The sequence below is a fragment of the Gavialis gangeticus genome, unplaced genomic scaffold, assembly GCF_001723915.1.
Source record: "Gavialis gangeticus isolate Ggan-Ray unplaced genomic scaffold, GavGan_comp1, whole genome shotgun sequence".
Taxonomy (NCBI): domain Eukaryota; kingdom Metazoa; phylum Chordata; order Crocodylia; family Gavialidae; genus Gavialis; species Gavialis gangeticus.
This window is the reverse complement of record NW_017729032.1, coordinates 136,999,242-137,016,476: the sequence shown is the minus strand read 5'-3', so window position 1 is coordinate 137,016,476 and position 17,235 is coordinate 136,999,242. Positions and strand designations below refer to the sequence as shown.

The 17,235-nt window shown below is 38.8% G+C and overlaps 1 protein-coding gene across 1 annotated transcript in view; it reads right to left on the bottom strand.

The window, feature by feature from the left end:
- Nucleotides 1-6: 6 nt before the first annotated feature.
- MYO16 (myosin XVI) overlaps nt 7-17,235 on the bottom strand; it is a 581,111-nt gene continuing 563,882 nt past the window's right edge. Inside the window, exon 34 of the mRNA XM_019525343.1 lies at nt 7-390. Coding sequence (XP_019380888.1) covers nt 157-390 — 234 coding nt within the window. The 3' untranslated portion in view covers nt 7-156. The remainder of the gene's footprint in view (nt 391-17,235) is intronic.

The following is a 17,235-nucleotide window of genomic DNA, read 5'->3' as shown; positions in this document are numbered from 1 at the left end:
CACACACACACACAACAGATTTATGTAGCTCTTGCTTCCTGTGTTCCCAAATACACACTTGTAGAAAACCCTGCACACACTGCAGAAAGGGAAACTTACTGATTCAAATTGTTGGATAGTTTTATTTTTCACAGTCCACAGACAAATGCATCTGAATTACATTGTGGTATCCCATATCCCCGAAGACAGTCTATTGCAGGAGGTATCTTCTGTCTTCTTCAGCAGGGTTGGTTTTTTACAAGGGGGTGGGGGAGGGGCTGTGATTCTTTGCTCTGTGTTGTGCAGAATATTTTGCCAGTCTCCTTTCTCTTCACATAGTTTTCGCCTCCAGTCCAGGAGTTCCTGCAGAGCAGCACTCTCATTGTCTGAAAGCCTCAGATGCTGGATAACCTGTAAGTGAGAAGGAAACAAAAAGAAGTCTATATATAAAGTTAGCTTTCCCAAAGATGTAAAACTAATGCTTATATAGCAAAATTTTCAGTGCAGGAAACTTCATCCTCTTCTGCCCACATTAGGTTTACACATAGATTGTCAAAATCACCCATCCCCCCTGGGCCAAATCTAGACCATGGAGGCTCCTCATGGGTCAGACCCAGGCCCACCTCAGACAGTGGGGTGTGATGGCAGAAGTAGAGCAAGTGTAGACTGGGCAAGTGGTGTCAGGGAACTGTGGGGGTTAATTCAGCCATTGCTCACTCTCCCACCACTGACAAGTATTCCCAATGGCCTCTCTAGGAGCCACTCTTGCTGGATCAGGCCATCTGTTTGACACCCTTGGTTTACACGAATGTGGCTACTGATTTTATTGTAGTTCCTCCCCATCACGTAGATCTGAAACAAATGGAAACGCACACCCCAGGTTTTTCCTTTTTCTGTAAAGGACTCATGCATACATCATGTTGTCTATATAATAGTAACTTCACAAAAATACTCATATATTGAACTCCTGATTGTATTTTAATACTGAATGATCGCTCCTCCAATGCAAGTGTTCCCTACTTAACCAAGTCCATCTATTTTTTGTACCATAAACTGGTGAAGATTGAAATCTTATAATCTACTACAGCTTCTGGGTTTTGCTGGTTGCCCTTTCACATCCATTTCTGCTATGTGTGTTAGGGTGTTTTTAAGTCTTCCTCAGAGGTATTAGGTGTTGGCTTCAGCCAAGGCCGGGGACTTTGACAGGGGTGTACCAATACTCCTGGAACTTAAAGACAGAGGTTCCTGCCTAGAGGGTCTTGCCCCTCCACTCAGGGTCACACTGATTGCCGTACTTGGGGTAAGGAAGAAGATTTACCCTATGATCAGATTTGTGTGGATGGTGGAGGTTTTTGTCATCCTCTGTAGCAGGGGTATGGCCTTCTAGTTGGGATCTCTTGAGTGTTTGCTAAAACCTTTTACAGAAGCAGAACATTGACTGCCATGGTTCCCCTGGCTTACCTGTGGCAAGTTAGGGTGCTGTGTATTGCGTTATGTTAGGGTTGATGGTTGTTTTACAAAAAATTTAGTTCATGGATTTATACAGGATGGTTTAGATAGGGATGATCCAGGCAGGGAGCTCAACTAGATGGCCTCTGAAGGGCATTCCAGCCCTACTTTGTACGAATCTGTGATTCTACTAGCCAATCGCCCTTCAAGAATGACAGGGGTGGAGGGAGGGGCTGGGATGGAGTGCTGCCACCTAACACCCCATGCTGCCACTGTTCTGCCTCTTGCACGGAGCGGGGTGGGGGAGCCGACACCAGCAATGGTCCTCTCAATGGTGAATAGTTGGTGACTGCTCTCATTTCATTATATCCAACTAACCAGACAGATGATATGGGGAATTTGAGGTATCTAAGGCCAACGGCCTTCAGGAGTCTTGATGGAAGGACAACAAGAGAATCCCTTGTCAACAGCGTTAAGTAAAGTATTATTTCAAATGTATAGCTTTTTTTAAGCTTGTAGAACCTAGATGAAACCATTCCCAATGATACAGTTTGGTTAGTAGCATTCTTCTCATCAGCTGTTTTACACCTTTGAGACATTGTTTATCAGCCCTGTTAAAATGAATTAATCCTACATTATTTGACTTGGATTCAAGTAATAATCTAGGTAAGTGACTAGCATCTCATATTATTATGAAGCTATAGATAGATAATTATGAGAGACAATTAGTGGCTCTCCCTTTTAGAAATTAGAAAGTATATCACCTTGTGAAATAATTTAGGTGATGGTACACCTATTCTCTACTATATTTGAAATATCAAACAACATTAGAGTCGCTATTATCTGTGATGAGCAAATGCCGGTCCCAAAAATGCCTCTCCTACTTGGAAATTTAGAAAATAAAAAATTTATATTTGAAATAAACAGAAGAAAATCAAATGTGATTTAATATAGGCACAGACATCTTCCTTTCAACTGTATCAAATCTGAGAGTTATGGGCCTCAAGATTTGCAACAGCAAAACACTTACAAGGAATACTGTTATACAGCCAAAAGCAAGTGCACAGAATGAGTTGTAGTCTTTAGACCTCATTTTTAGGATGTTATCAGGGAATGCAGCTGTGTTCTCAGCAGTACTGTCTTAGGCATGGTACTCTGCAGCTGCAAGGGAGCAGGATTTGCCCCTAAACATACATACCTCAATAGCTATATGTAATTGCCTTAGTTAGCTATCATTAGAGATATGCTAGAGATAAGTACTAGACATATAATTAGAGCCAAGTGATTTCTCCCCCCTCCCTCTCCACCATGAATACATGATTTTCAAAAGCATAGTTTTGGTAATTCATGTTGAATTGCCTAAATAGTTTTAGTGTTAGATTCACAAAACCACCAAGGAAGAGATGATCTTCTACCTGTTCCATTCTTTTAAAAGTGCCTAAATAATCCTTATGGTGTGTACACTGATAGTAGGCTTGGGAGTCATTCTCACTGGCTAAATGGATATTTAAACATTTTATATAAAGTGGAACAGCATTGGCAGGAGAGGCTCAACACATTTCACCCTACAGCATGGTGATTAGGGCATTATTCTGTGCAATGAGTGATATGGAGTTAAATTTCTTTGGGCACATGCTGGGTGAGTAGTTTCCATGCAAAAGACAAAAGTGGCCCCTGTAGCTCCATCTTTTCTCTAGAGAAGTGACTAAAACAGGATTTCTGCCATCGGCATCTCCTTTTATTTTTACTGGAGGGGCCCTAAGATTATGGATGTAGGGAAAGTTTTACACACTTCAGGTGACAGCACTCTTCCTGATGGGGGCCAGGGCCCTTGGGCCCCCATGTACTATGCTCTTCTGAATATTGTGCACAAGGTTTACAACTCTGCTCCAGGAACCTTGTGTGTTAGCACCCTGAATCACTGCTATTGGGACAGAAAGGATTTGCCTTTAAATCAGCTGCTTGGAGATCTATGGGCAATCTGCTTCATTCCTGCATGACTGATAACGTCATTCTCATGCATTAGTGCTATAACACAGGTACAACACCAACTACAACTCAGTTCTTGTTCATAGCATTATTAATTCAACACATCTTTTACAAATTTACTAGAGGAATTTTTGGTTTCTTTGCAAACAGAATATGCCAATAAACATGTCTCAATTTTTTCCCCATAAAAATCTTCCTCTCTACCTCTCATGTAAGGTGCAGGAAACTAGCAAAAGTCTGAGTTCAGATGACTTACTGGAAAACAAAATGCTCATCAAACATTGTTAAAGGGATACTTCCAAACTTTTGGGCTATCCAAATTTACCTTTTCTAATTCAGCAGGGGTGGAAAAAAACAGATTTGGAATTGAAGCAAGTACTACAAATAGAGGCAGGAATTGGCATTCCTCCGTATCACAGGTGTTGAGTTTGGGAGCAATATGCACATATGGGTTGATTCCAATTGATTCCAATGGGCTTTGGATCAGGGCCATAATTCTATTGCCAATACAGGGTTTTTTTTTATTTTATTCATTGTTCACATCTCTGGAAACAATAGCTAGTAGTTATACTGCATCCAGGGATCCTAGTTTTCTCTGATAAAAAAATCCCTAATTTTCAGGTTGAAAAAAGTAACCCCAAATCCACATTTTTCCATGTTCAAAATGAAATACTACTATATATACATCTATGTATTACAGGTGGTTCATTTTAATCATGGAAAAATGTGGATTTTGGGTTACTTTTTTAACCACAAAATTGGGGATTTTTTAAATCAGAGAAAACCAGGATCCCTGTGCAGCATCACATTAAGGCCTCCTTAAGGAGTGAAGAAGACAGGGTAAACTAGGGCTTTAGGGGTGAGTATAGAGAAAGATGGTGCACACTGAATGTCAGCTCAAAAGATTTCAGAAAAAAGCTTAACAAATAAATAAGTAAATATGTACTTAAATGAGTGAGCGGTAAATGTACTTAATATCAAAATGGATGGCTTACAACTTCTAAGGTGGTGTTAGGTCTGTTAAAATGATGTAAGTTTGATGGCATTGTTGGAATGAAGCACTAAGGAATTTCAGTCTTTGAAAGATACATGAAAATGGCTGAATCGAAATGGCTTTGTTGCTATTCTGAGAATCATAAAGGCACCCAGGTGCAGGGTGAAAAGTGAGTACAATTTGACTGCACAAGGAAATTGACAAATGTGTCCTATTTATAGCATATAGACACTTAGGAAGCTTTATTATACCGACACAGTTTTTGCGTGCTGTAGTTAACGTTGTGTCAGCACTTCCATTATACTGCCTATTTTTCAGTTTGTAATGGATAAAATTTTGGTCCAAACTGCAAACAGACATAAATCTTTTTTATTTTATTTTCAATAGAGTTTAGGTAAAAAAACACTGTCTGTTTGACCACACAAAAATCATACAAGTATATACCTCACATCTTTAACCATTAGGAGACTGAAAATATATATGCATGCACTTCTAAGCAGCAGTTTGGCTAGTAGCTTGGAAAATATTAGTATTTTAACTTGTATGAACAAACATGAAATGAAACAAGAATTGAAGAATACATAAAAGAGACTTTAAGGCCCAAAGCCAATTCCCCTATAGGTAGATAATTAGAACATATGTGGTTAGTTGTTTAAGTAGCATTTTGGGATGCTTATGCAGATTTTAAATCTTATTCCCCTTTGCAATTTGCCCTGAAAGTACATATATTCCATGCAAATCCCTGGAAAGTTAATCACAAAAAACTGGCAAATATTTGACAGAGGAGAAGGGACCCCTTATAACTCAACGGCCTAGTGGCTAGGCACCTCTCAGGAAGGTAGGAGGTCCAGTTTCTATACCTTTCCCCACATGCAGAGAAGGCTTGAATGTACATCTCCCACTTCCCAGCAAAAATTCCCTAACTACCAAGTTATGGACTAGGCATTGAAAAGGGCATCCTTCAGCCAAGGCATCACTGGCTTTATGTCATAGAAGACATAAAGTTCAGTGAGCTGGAAAGAAAGGGGCCCGAGTCCTTGTCACCACTCAGAATCAGTCCCACTGATGTCTATGCATTTTAGCCAACGACTGTTACATACAGAAACACCATTGCTGGCAGGAGTAGGGACCAGTGATGCCTCCTCCTTTCCAAGGCAGTGTTCATTTTACAGTCAAACCCTCTTTTTTTTTTCTTCTGACCCACATCTCTTCATCTGCTTGGCTGCCTTGTGGGTCAACTTTAACAGGTTGGTCTGCGGGGGAGGCTTTTAGGTCTGCCTACTCCATGACCGAGAAGATAAAGAATTTTGCTGGGAAGTGGGAAATATAGGTTCAATCCTCCTCTGAGTGAGCAGGGCTTAGCAATTTCTAACGGCTGAACAAGTGATTTATAGATTGGATTATCTGGATAAAAGACACGAGGATCCTTCTCCTCAATCTTTTGTGACTTACATGGAATTACATGTCTTCCTGAAAGGAATAGAGTCCAAAATCCACAGAGGTGGCCAAAAATGCTGCTTATGCAGCCTAAATCTTATCAATGGGTTAATTAGTATAATTAGAACTGAGTAGACATAACAAAGAAAAGAAAGCTAAAGGATGACTTTTTCTCTTTATGCTCATGATCTGGTTTATAGACAGGTTATGGTTTTCTTATGTTTATTCATTATATGACAATGTGTTGAAGAAGTTCTGTCCATGTACACTTTTACACATGCTCCAGGGGTAAAGGGGAGATGGGCGGCACTTTAATTAGAGTGACTCTGAGAGTCTCTCTAATTAAAGTGCAGCAGCATCTTTTGCACCAGTATCCCCATGCTTGAAAATGTCAGTGGGATTGTTTAAACTAAAGCTCGTCAAACAAGCTTGAGTTCAAGCACCCCTGCCACCATTTTCAAGTGCTGGGATGCTGATACACAAGATGCAGCAGGCTACTGGAGTGCAGTAATTGCCATGCTCCAGCACACTCGATTAATCAAGTCTGCTCCAATGCGCTATAATTATAGCGTGTCGGAGCAACCTCCATGCTCGTGTACAGGCATCCCATGATTCTTTATCTCTAACACAATATGGAAATGACTTGTTACATCTCCTAATTATGACTGAATGCAGACAAATCCAGAAGACTGTGAGAGCACAGGCTTAGGAGAGGACCTTATTATTATACAAATGTAAGTCTTCTAATAGAAATTAAACCAATGAAGTTTGGCCTATCTACAAGACAGGGATGACAGTAAGGCTAGACTGGTATTTTAAAAGGTTCTAAGGAGTTAGGACAGGCTTAGTATGTACCTAAACTTGTACATTGTGATGGTTAAGGATTAGGGCCCAGATTCAAAAAAGGATTTATATATACTAGTTATTTTTCAGTCAAAATTTGCATCTCTTCTCTAACATGCAATTCAGGAAAGTCCTGCCTAAATGTTTAGAACCATGTGAAGTCCTAGAGGCTTCAGCACAGATGTATGCATCCTGTGCTTAGCTAAGAACAGAGCTAGGCACTGGAAAATATATGCTCAGTATAGCCACCATTTTGAATCAGATATTTATGTTATTATGTGAATCTTGCCTTAGGAATTAATTATTCATTCATTCCAGCACCTAAGTACCCTAAGGGGAACCTTATCTATTGTGCATAATTAGAGGATTCTCATGGGGGATACACTGTAGTTTGGCTAGTGGTTAGGGCATTTAAGAAGTAAAAGACAAGGGCTCTAGGCTCACCTCACATAGTGAAGTTTTGAAACTACATATATGTTTCCCACTATTTCAAAAAGTCCCCTAGTTGTGAAGGCTGGGCAAGGTTGACTACATTCTTAAACCGTCCTGTTGAAGCTGGAGGACCTGGCAGCCAAAAATTCAAGATTCATAAGGACAGAAGGAGAGGAAACAAGGGAATACATGTCCCTCTAGCTCAGGGAAACAAGTGCTACCTTTGGAGGAGGGGAGCCCTGGGTTTTGTCTTATGCAGTGACTATATCATTTCAACTCTAACTAATTTATAGATTTACTTGTGAATTCTCAGAAAATTCATTCCGCATTCAAAAATCAAGTAGTATAATTTGAGAGAGGATATTATCAAAGTACAGTGTTTTCCCCGATCATTCTCTCTTTTGGAAGAATTTAGTTTTAATTACATAATTAATACAGTATGCAAAGCAGTTTGCTGGTCATTTGTCATTGTATTGATTTTTCTGTTGAGTATTCAACCAAAGGTGAAAAGAAGCATTTAATGAAATTTATAGAAGGTAAAACAGACAAATAATCCAACATGCCCAAATAATAGTTCAGTACCTTTAAATTCAAGCTTTAAGTTGTTTTTTTGGATGGAAATTCAAGCTTTAAGTTGTTTTTTTGGATGGAGTTAGTAAAATCCAATTAATAAACATACATAACCAATGTAGAAACCGTCCATCTATCACAGAATAGTTTCTAGGGTAATAATAGCATGTTCTGCAGACTTTTGCACAGACTATATTCTGCTTTTGCAAAAATATTACCAATTGTATTCTTTGAATGGATTTAACAGCAAAAGTAACCATCAGCAGATTCTGACAATTACCATAGTATTATTCTTCCTTCATCAAGATTTTACATGATTAATAACATCTAAATTACATTACGGAAGCTGCAAGGGAGATATAGTTGTGGAAATATGTAAGAGTTTTCCCCCCGCCTCCTCAAAATTCTATTAATTTTTACATTTATTCACAAAATATCTTTAAAATGTTTTGTAATTATAATTTATTTTTACAAAAGAGAACTATCCTGATATTCTTTTGCTGAGACAAAGGCATAATCAAGCAGCTCTATGCCCTGGGCAGAAACAATGCATGGGGCAGTGGCAGCTGCCATGCTGCTGGCAGTGGCAGCCTGGCCAGCTGCAGCAGCAACTATATTTAGGGCCTTCCACTCCTTTCCCTCAAAAGGCAGTGCCCAATGCTGCTCCCCCAATTTCCCTCCCCACCCCCATTACACTACTGTTCAGAGTTTTCATGTCAAATGTTTCATAATTTTAAACCCAGAAGAAATTCCTATGATGAATGATGATCTAATGTCACCTCCTGTGTTATAGGCCACAGAATTCCAACTAGAAATCCCCAATTGAATTATTTTACCTATGATGCAAAAATTACTAGTGAGTCAATAAGTATTGGTTTAATCTTGCACGTCATGTCACTATTTAACAAGTATCTAATTTCATTTCTTTCTCTGTGCCTTAATCCTTCTCTGATTCTTCTCCTTCTTCACCATTAAAACTGCTGGCAAACCTCCATGTGTGTCCTGATCTGCCTATCCCTGTACTGTAGAACCTCTTTTCAATTGCTTGTAGCTCTTGGTTTTGATTTTCTTTCTTCTTAGTCAAGAACTGCCTCAGAACACTGCATAAGAGGTGTTCTGATTTCTTTCTCAGAAACATTTCTATAAGCCTTTTTCATATGGACAAGTCTCTCTAAATTGTTCTTTTCTAACTGACGACAACTCTCAAAAATATTTACTCCCAGTCACACAGTTTTGCACCTTTTCCCTTGCTACTAAAACAAGACTAAGTCTTGCACTCCTTGGTATCACTAACCTGGGAAAACAGATAGCCATCTGTAGATTAAATTATTCATTTAAAAGTACAGAAGACAGAATCTTTCTCTTTCTCTCCCTCCCTCCCTCCCTCACATTGAAACAATGATATTTAAAAAACCCAGTTAAGCATTCAGTGTTAATCAAATCAATGTTAATTTGTATTTGATTGGGAAACCCACACTGGTCACTTAAGACCCCAGCTGGAAGCAGAGATCAGCTATGATAAATGAGTTTACATTCTTCAAAATTTCAATTTAAAATTTTCTAATACAAAAAGTACCACTGGGACGCAAGTTGTTTCATCCAATTCTCTTGTGAATTTTGCAACATGCATTTTTGGAAACAGTCCCATTGGACAACATAATTCGATATTTGCTTTGTAATGGGGAAACTATCTTAGTTAATATGTTTCATATACATGTGATGGCCAAAACCAAAGAAATTAATAAGCAATAAATATGTGCTTCTTGGAGGCATTTGGAACTTTTGTCTAATATGAAGCCTGTATTTTTGGAACCTGCAAATGTAACTTGTAACTGTTTGTGGAATTGACTAGGCCTCAAAGTTTAATTTGAACCACGATATTGTAGGAATGATTATTCAATGCATATTCTTCAGTGAGGCTGCTCCATAAAATGAATATCCCTTCTTACCACAGCCCCTGTACTTTGGTCAACTGAAAGAAAACACTGCTATTGCCAATGCTGTGTTCCTAAATGACTGAAATGTGGGCATCCCCCTCTCAAGCTTGCTGAATGCAGCAGTACTTGTCTTCTTGTCTGTAGCTGAGGTTTTATGGGGCCGTTTTCTATAGTCTATTGCTATACAATGGGTTGGACCAAAAGCCTTGATTCAAACACAACATCTTGTTGGTGTTTGTCTTCCAGGTCTTGACTGAATTTTAAAGTTGTGCCTGTGCCTGGATATAGAATAAGATTTTGGTTAGCACAATATGAATGTACAAGGAGAGGGGACAAGGAGTCCTCAATCTCTTCATCACAGCAAAAACACAATTTCCACTCTTTTATTTAGTGAATATGAGGATCAAAAGAGTTTGCCACTGAGAACTGCAAGAAAAATAGGGTTGTGCTTTCTCTCTCTCTCTCTCTCTCCTTCTCTCTCTCTCCAGCAATTCAAGTTGCTTGCTTTGTGGTTATTTTAGCCCAAAGGCTCACACTTTCTTTGTAAAGGATGTTGCACTAGTTGCTTCTAGTAACTCCTGCTAGTGAGAATTTCTTTGACATTCTGTCATCTCAAAAACTCAAATCTTTCTGTGGGTTAGCTGTCATGATATTGGCCCATGACATGTGTACTCAGTTGATGAATTTATACAGAGTCATACACTATCTTCTATTATTTACTTACTTTTAGCCAAATTTTAAAGTTGTATTATGTATGTGTTATACCTTGTCATTTTTGTCTGTGTGAGATTACAAAAAAAATGATATTATTGACAAAACAAACAAACAAAAAGAAAACATAAACAAAAACCCTTGAAAGCAATTTACTGGCATTTCTCTATTCAGAACAATGATATAGACAGACTAATAATATTTCATATCTTGGATGTTACATGTCTATGAAAGTGTTAATGTTTTTATTGTTGTAGACTAAACTCGCTTGATTGCCACATTTTTCTGCAAGGATGATCAAAAATTTCTTCTGGCTAATAGTTGAACATGGCAGACATTAATAATTTTTAGAGGCCTCTATTTAAATAGTAATAGCAGGATTACAGTAACAACTCACAGCAGTATCCAGGATTAATATTTTTTAACTTCTGAACATTCAACAGAAAAGTGATTGGTAACAAATATTAAATCAAGTGGGAACAAACAGGGCCCTTGAAACTATAATTAATATGAAGTTCTTTCTGAGGAGATGGACTGCTGAAAACAGTAAGATTTCACAAAATAAGACCTATGGCTTAAGCTATAATGAAACAATAAATATATTCTTCACAAATGTGAAAAGACACTTCCCATTTTTCATTGTCAAATACTTGCTGCTACATTACGGCAATATGCCAAACAGTACTATGAGATTTGAACAAAATAGCAGAGGGAAGAGTTCAGATTCTCTAATGAAACTCTGTGAAAAAATGAGTATTATCTTTGGCTTTACTACCTTTAGTGCCTGTGACAGAAGAACATGACATTTCAGAAATGTGTAACCAAAAGCTCATATGCCAGGGTGTATGAGTGCTACTCCGTTTAGCAGAATGGTAGTTTGCCAATGGTTGGTTTGTCCAGTGTCTTGTTATAGAACAAGCATGTAAGGCATTAAGTACTGAACACACACTGATATAACTGGTCACAAAATGCTTAGATGCAGGAGCAGAGGTGGATATTGTTTTCTTAGATTTTAGCAAGGCCTTCGATACAGTATCTCATCCCATTCTCATAGATAAATTAAGAGGCTGTGACATAGATGTTTACACCGTCAGGTGGGTGGCAAATTGGCTTAGCAGTTGCACCCAGAGAGTGGTAGCAGACAGGTCAGTATTGACCTGGAAGGATGTGGGTAGTGGGGTCCTGCAGGGTTTGGTCCTTGGACTTGTACTCTTCAATATCTTCTTCAGTAACTTGGATGTGGGTGTGAAGTGTATTCTGTCCAAGTTTGCGGATGATACTAAATTGTGGGGAGAAGTGCACACTCCAGAGGGTAGGGAATGACTGAAGGCAGACCTGGACAGGTTAGAAAAGTGGACAGAACACAACAGGGTGCAATACAACCAGGACAAGTACAGAGTGCTGCACCTAGGGTGCAAAAATATCCAGCACACCTGCTGGCTGGGAAGTGACCGTCTCAGCCACACAGAAGTGAAAGGCGATCTCAGAGTCATAGCGGACTCCAAGATGAACATGAGTCATCAGCGTGATGAAATCATCAGCAAAGCTAACCGCACTTTATCATGTATCAGCAGATGCATGACAAATAGATCCAAGGAGGTAATACTTCCCCTCTATGTGGGATTGGTCAGACCGCAGTTGGAGTACCGCATCTGGTTTTGGGCACCGTACTTCAAGAAGGATGTTGATAGACTCAAGAGGGTCCAGAGGAGGGCCACTTATATGGTTAGGGGCTCACAGGACAAGCCCTATGAGGCGAGAGTGAGGAACCTGGACCTCTTTGGCCTCCACAAGAGAAGGCTGACAGATGATCTTGTGGTTGCCTACAAATTCATTAGCGGGATGGAGCAAGGGATCGGAGAGGCTCTGTTCACCAGGGCACCTCTTGGGGTAACAAGGAACAATGACCACAAACTGACAGAGAGCAGATTTAGGCTAGATATCAGGAAAAATTTCTTCATGGTAAGGGTGCCCAAAATTTGGAATGGGCTTCCAAGGGAGGTGGTGCTCTCCCCTACCTTGGGGGTCTTTAAGAGTAGGCTGGATAGGCATCTTGCTGGGGTCATCTGACCCCAGCATTCTTTCCTGCCAAAGCAGAGGGTCAGACTCGATGATCTGTTGAGGTCCCTTCTGACCCTAGCATCTATGAATCAATGAATCAAATGAATTAAGCCTTTGGGCTTAAAAATAAATCCTCAGGAAGATGTTTCACAGCTCCCGTCAAGATTTTTTCTTTTCCCTCCCATGATAGCAGAGTACCCAGACTTGCATTCAAATTTCTAGGAGCCCAAGGGTTGCAATCCAATTTGCATTGTAAGTCAGAAGGCTAATGTGTGCACATCGGGCACATTACAAAATTATTGTGACTCCCACTTTTCTTCTAGGGAAATGTAACAAAAATAAAAGGATGTAAATGAAAACAATGCTGCTTGCATGTGTTAGAGACCTATGGAATACCATGCTTGTTTTCAATTTTATTATTCCTTCATCTGTCTCTCTCAGTTTCCTTCATTCTTTATCTCTATTTTTCTCTTTTCTGTTAGTTTTTCTCCCCACCATTTATTTACCTTCTCTGCTCTCTATTTTCTTTATTTTCTCTGTCTTTCTTTTCCTTTCTTTCCTAACCCCCCATGGCTCCCTCCCAATGGCATTTTCCTTCATGATCATTTTTTTTGGCCCTTATACCAAAGATATTTCTAAATCGTCTGGGCTCCCATTTTAGTCTTCTCATTTATCTCCCATTTGCGTTTAAACTTTCTACTTTACCCATTGCCTTCTCCATCTTCATTACTAACCTCATCCATTTTATATATTGTCAATGCTGCTTTTGGCTGCTCACACAAGTCATGTTATGGCCAACTTGCTCCTTCCTCTGCACAGTCTCTCCCCCACCCCTCTCGCTCTCTTCATCTCCCAAGTCAGAGACTAAGAAAGCAAACGGTAATAACAACTGCGACTATTTTTTTACAGAAAAATTAAGTGCTGGTTAACAGTTTAACAACTGTGCTGGAGAAATCAGGAAGGCAAGGCTCCTGTAATTCAATCCTCTTGCTGACTCCACTTTGTCTTGCTGCTGTTCCTGGCAGACAGCTTATTATTTCCCAGCTGTGTTTGTGCTCATATATATTAAACATATGGAATGCAAAGAGAGGCAAAGGAGCTAGCAAGTGAGGAGGTCATAAAGTCCCTTTGAAGCTTCAGTGCTTGCATTGCTGGCAGTAAACAACAGATATTGGGTCCAGTGCACAGAGGTGGGATGGAAAAATCCCTGGGAAAAAGGAAAGGGGAACATAAAAATAATATTTCCTGAAGTGCTTTGCTTCTATGATATCTATTTCTTCAATCAAGTTGCTAACATTCAAGTAGTCCCACCTATGCATTGGGACCACTTCCTGGAGCACTGACTAAACTGAAAAGAATGCAGGTCAAGAGTGTGCAGAAGTAGCTTAATGCTTACCTTGGCAGATGGGATCATGCTGCTGCTCTGTAGCCGCATCTACACAAGATGCTGACTGTGCAGCTGTTACTGCGCAGTCATTTAGTACTTGCATACACAAGTACTAAATGACTGCACAGTAACCAGAGTTACTCTGCAGCAGTGTCCTTGAACTGCTTTTTAGTGACAATGGCTCTGCAGTAGCTTGTTACTACTGCACAGTAGTGTCGCATCATGCTTCGTCCATGCCACACTACTGCACAGTAGTAACGAGCTACTGCGCAGTCAACATCTTGTGTACATGCAGCCTGTGTGAGGCTGATCCCATATGTAAGGTTAAAGCAGAATAAGCAAAATGTCCCACCTATGCAAAACTGTAGGTAAGCAAGCAGAAGAGGCATCCTCCTGATTTCTCCTCCATTTTGGAAGGAGCCTGCCAGCTTGAAGAGCAGTTTAAGATGAGAGCTATATATTGTGAAACCAGGTACACCTGGAAGGTGCCAAACCTTTAATAAAAATTCTTTTAAGATGAGGAAAGTGTAAGATGAAGAAATGTTGAGTTGAATCTCATATGAAGAGGAGCTTCTAATGCTCTTTGTTTCACAATGGTAGGGGTCTGGAGTATGTATGATGAAGGTGCCCAAAATCAGAACAAATCAGGGTTTTTTGCCAGAAGGGTGTAACAGACCTTCTTTCAGGAACTGATAGGCATGTGCCTGCTTCTTGAAGGGGCTAGGTAGAAGAAAAGTTTTTGGCATTTCAGCCTTGGATATTAGGGGGGGGAATTTTTTTTGTCTTAAACTTTATTTACTGTCATTTTTTCTGAAGGTTGTCTTTGCAAGAAAATGGACTGGATTTTTTTTGGTTAAACCTTAAAATACTGGGAATCTGGAATCCTCTCAAGAAAAGAACTCACATTGTGAGTTCCTCTCAAGAAATGAACCCCAGGTCCTCTCAATCTTTTCAAGAAATGAAGTCACATTCATTAATAAATTATTTGTTTAAGTTCTGGAGCCCAAGCAGATTCAGCCACATGGAACTTGTCTCAACCACTGATCCAGAGACCCATGACCCTCAGATCCAGCCAATTGTTTATCTTTTAAAATACTGTATGGGGTGGAAGGCATGGAGTTAATGCTACCACATCACATCTAGTACACACTGATGTGACAGAGGTCACCTACTTGATATGTATATAGTGTGTTGAACTTGGAAACCTATGCCCACACAGCAACAGAAGAGTAATAATGGAAGAAAGAGTTTGTATTGGCTGAAAATGGTAAAAATGTTTTGTGATTCTTTTCAAATGGCAGAGCTTTCATTTCTTTTGATGAAAATTCTTGACAAAAATATTCAATATAAAAATTGTCTTTGAAATTAGTTTTAATTTGGTGAAAAAAGTGCCATACTATTATTTTTAAATTGCCTCCCCCTGTAAGAGAATTTTAAAATAAGTATTTTATGGAAACTTTCACTTTGAAATTTCAACAGAAATCACAATGAGATGAAAAGAAAATGGTCTGAAAAATATCGTTGTCAAAGTCCCATTTGAGTGAATATCTTTAATTAAAATTGACAATCAGATTTCAATCTTTAATTGAAATTGACAATTGAATCAGACAATGTTAACAAGCTTGGGGTAATCAGTAGAGTATCTAATATCATGGCTGCAGAATATTTTGTGCTAAGTTAGAATTATCTGAAGACTTCACTTAAAAGAAAGAGAGATACTGCTGCTACTACTCAAGATGTGCTCCACTGAATGCACTTGAAGACACTTGCTTGTTAATGTGTGCATGTATTTCAGTGTACGGTGTAGGATTTAACATTCAGTGGTGGATCCCATGATGGGAAAGAAGGTGGTACCAGGAAGCACATTACCTTAACTTCATTTGGATATATATGAGCCATACGATTTTGTGACAAAAATTAAATTAACTCTTGTCACCTCGGTAATGAGTTCTCAGTGAGATATGAAAAAGCCATTAATATTAAAAGTCTCTGCTGGTTAATGAACTGGTGTCCTTTTGCTTAGGTGACAAAGCATCTCCTAAAGAATCCAAAGATTCAGTTTCAGTCCCATTTATGCCTATCCATATACAGTAATTAGTCAACAAGTATCTTCACAGATCTGTGAAACAGTCAATGTCTCATTACATTTATTTGTAAAAAATTTTTCCAAGTGAGATTACTAGAGTGAAGCATGATAAAGAGTTTTACAGGAGGCTTGTATCACCAGCAGTATGCCAAGAAATGCCAGTTATAATTAAAACAACTTATTTTCAAATACTCTCCATAGTTTACACATAGTGAAGAATGATTTTCATTATGTGAATTTTCACACCCGTGAGCACAGATTTCAAGAGATCTTTTTTCATGGTAGCAAAAACCATAGCAACATTATTAGATGCATGTTCATTAGAACAGACAGTATTGGGAAAGCTAAAATGCAAGCCAACTTTCTAAAGTATGCATAAACTTTTCTTATGGGCAAGAGACCGACACAGTTTTTTTGTTAGGATGCTCCCCTGTGGGGAAGAATTTACTGAATTGAATTTAAGGTTGTGGCTGTTACTATGATTCTGAGGACAGAATTTGTTTTTGGGCAAGGCTTCTGTGAGTACAGCTGGGTGGTACATATCTTTCTGAAGAATAATTAAATAAAGAATATTATTATAATATGTATGAAGAATAAATTATTTGCCAGAATTGCAGTTCCAGCTTAGCTAAATCTCTTTTGGAAATTTGGAACAACTACCAACTAGCTCAGTAGACAGGACACTCAAAAGAAACTGAAAGATGGGGGGTACATACTCTCTCTTCTGACTAGTTTGAGGCAGAAATTTGAATGCAAGCTTTTTGCTTCTCCAGTAACTCATCTACCCCCTGGCTTTAGGAAATTTTGGGACATGTTGAAACATTATAAAAACAATGAATATTTTGTTCATTGGAGCAGCGAATACCCAAGTGCTTGCTCTAAAACAAATAGAGAGGGGGTTTTAATGCAAATATTTCATACACATATCCTAAACCAGAGGGCTGCAGGATGGATATTTTCTACACTTTCAGCTTGTGAATGGATTGAAGTCCTTTGGTGAATCTGCCCCATTTTCAAATGTTCTTTATTTATATAAAATGGCTAAAAAAATGGCTAAAAATGTCCAAAATCAAAACAAAACACATGGTAGAAAATAGAATATTTAGTCTACCTGAACTGAAATTTCGTAAACATCTAGAAAAAAAAGCCTGAAAAGTTTTGCTTTTGAGTTGTCCCTAGCTTCATTTTTGGGGATTTTTTTTTTTTTTTTTTTTTTACGAATGCAATGGAACTGAGCTGAAAAATCAGCAATTTCTGCAGATTCAACTGTGGTTGTTTGGGTGGCAAAGTATTTGAATTGTCATACATTATATATTGACTTCAAATGAAGTAATGTAAATTGAAGAACAATTTCAAAGTA